Source organism: Hippocampus comes, unplaced genomic scaffold (assembly GCF_001891065.2).
Source record: "Hippocampus comes isolate QL1 unplaced genomic scaffold, H_comes_QL1_v1.1 scaffold2780, whole genome shotgun sequence".
Classification (NCBI taxonomy): domain Eukaryota; kingdom Metazoa; phylum Chordata; class Actinopteri; order Syngnathiformes; family Syngnathidae; genus Hippocampus; species Hippocampus comes.
The window spans coordinates 1-1,595 of NW_017805314.1; the positions used below are offsets into that span (position 1 = coordinate 1).

Consider the following 1,595-nt stretch of genomic DNA (forward strand, 5'->3'; position numbering starts at 1 on the left):
TTTTTTTTTTGTCCCACCAAAGTATCACAATAATTCTTGTTTCATAATAAAACGCTTGGAATAAAAAGTCCCCCCCGCACTAAAAAAATTCTTCCATGTGGCGATGCGCGTTTTCCACTCAAACAATAGGGAAGGAGGTTCTAACCCGAATAAGGATTGCATTGCCTTGGCAATGGCGGTGCAATTCTCGTTTCGATGAGCATCTGCTAACAGGAAAACAAGTGTGAAAGAACGTAATTCAACTACGGTTCACATTACCTGCACAATGTCCAGCACCATACCGGCCGATACAGTTCCAAAGCCGGCCAACAGAAAAGGGACAAGGATCTGAAAAGCCATGGCCAGGGGGGACTCCTTGGGCAGAATGTGCACGGCAGGCTGCGTCCCTTCCTCCTCATCCTCTTCGCCATCCGCCTCGTCGCCGGACAGGCTCCTCTCAGCCAACATCGGCTCCAGTTCCGAGTAGTTTCCATCTCCCGAGTCCGACAGAGTGACCGAGGAGCGAGAGGCGCGGTCCAACAGCCGTCGGCCTTCCAGGTGAAGCGTCTCTTGTCTGTAGCCGTTCTGGAGCGCGCCGGCTTCGGGTTTGGCCCCGAGGTCGGCCATAGGCAGGCGCTCCTCCTGGAGCTTGGTGTAGCTGGTGGGGACTATGGTTTGGAGGAGGGAGGTGATCCGACCGGCGGATTTCAGGGAGAGAGAACTCCGGATTCCGCCTGCGCCGCTCATGCGTACCGTCAGGCTAGAGCCAAGGGAATCCCCGATCGCGCCGCCGAGTCTCTCGATGCTCATGATGGGCTCTCGCTTGGCAGCTTCTCATCTCCAACCGCCTCCTCGTTCCAGAACGGGTTTTAAAATGACACCGGTGAAGCGTCCATTTCAGAAGGTTGGAGACTCATCAAACTGTAAGATAAAAAAAAAGAAAAGAAAAATGTATCCATCCAAGATCCATTCATTTTTGTATACTGTAATGCTTTCCTATGCAGAGCCTATGTCAGGTGACTTAAAGTAAGATTACTGTAGACGGGATTTAATATTTTAACCCTAGATCATTTTAGAACGGCGAGGCTGATGAGTCAAATAAAAGTGAGCAATTTAAAGCCTTTAATTAATCTTACATGCATGATTCCACACAGGAGGGCCTGGAACCTAGTTCCAGTACCTTAAATTGCGAGTATCACAGATTTTCAAGCATGCGCTTGTTTTTAGGGGCGTTTTTCTCATTCCTTCTTCCAATACTGAAAACCAAGCGCCAGAGAACATTTGTTTACGTCTCCGCATAAATAACGACTTGTTTTTAGGGGCAGAGAACATTTGTTTACGTCTCCGCATAAATAACGAGTGTGGAAATGTAGTTTTCAAAGATTAAAATGCAAAATTGACACCCAGTTTTTAATTTTCCAGGGGTATGACGTTTTTGTATTGACGCTCTCACTTTCTTATTCACGGTTGACATTTGAGATAACGTCTCATGTAAAATAAAAAAAAAATAAAAAAACTTCACGTTGAATTCGAATAGCCTAAAAAGCAGACAAATATTTCGTAAATCAGTGTTGGTGATAGTTAGCAACGTGCTACGCTAGCTGTGTAAAAAAAAA

The 1,595-nt window shown here is 46.3% G+C and overlaps 1 protein-coding gene across 1 annotated transcript; it reads right to left on the bottom strand.

The window, feature by feature from the left end:
* Nucleotides 1–249: 249 nt before the first annotated feature.
* LOC109516839 (solute carrier family 41 member 2-like) lies at nucleotides 250–900 on the bottom strand. Its single transcript, XM_019871633.1, has one exon. It carries the CDS (start codon nucleotides 787–789, stop codon nucleotides 250–252), a length of 540 nt encoding a protein of 179 aa, XP_019727192.1. The 5' UTR covers nucleotides 790–900.
* Between the last annotated feature and the right edge of the window lie 695 nt (nucleotides 901–1,595).

Bases quoted from the DNA above. Each gene is read 5' to 3' on its own strand.
- LOC109516839 (XM_019871633.1), bottom strand. From the start codon at position 789: ATGAGCATCGAGAGACTCGGCGGCGCGATCGGGGATTCCCTTGGCTCT.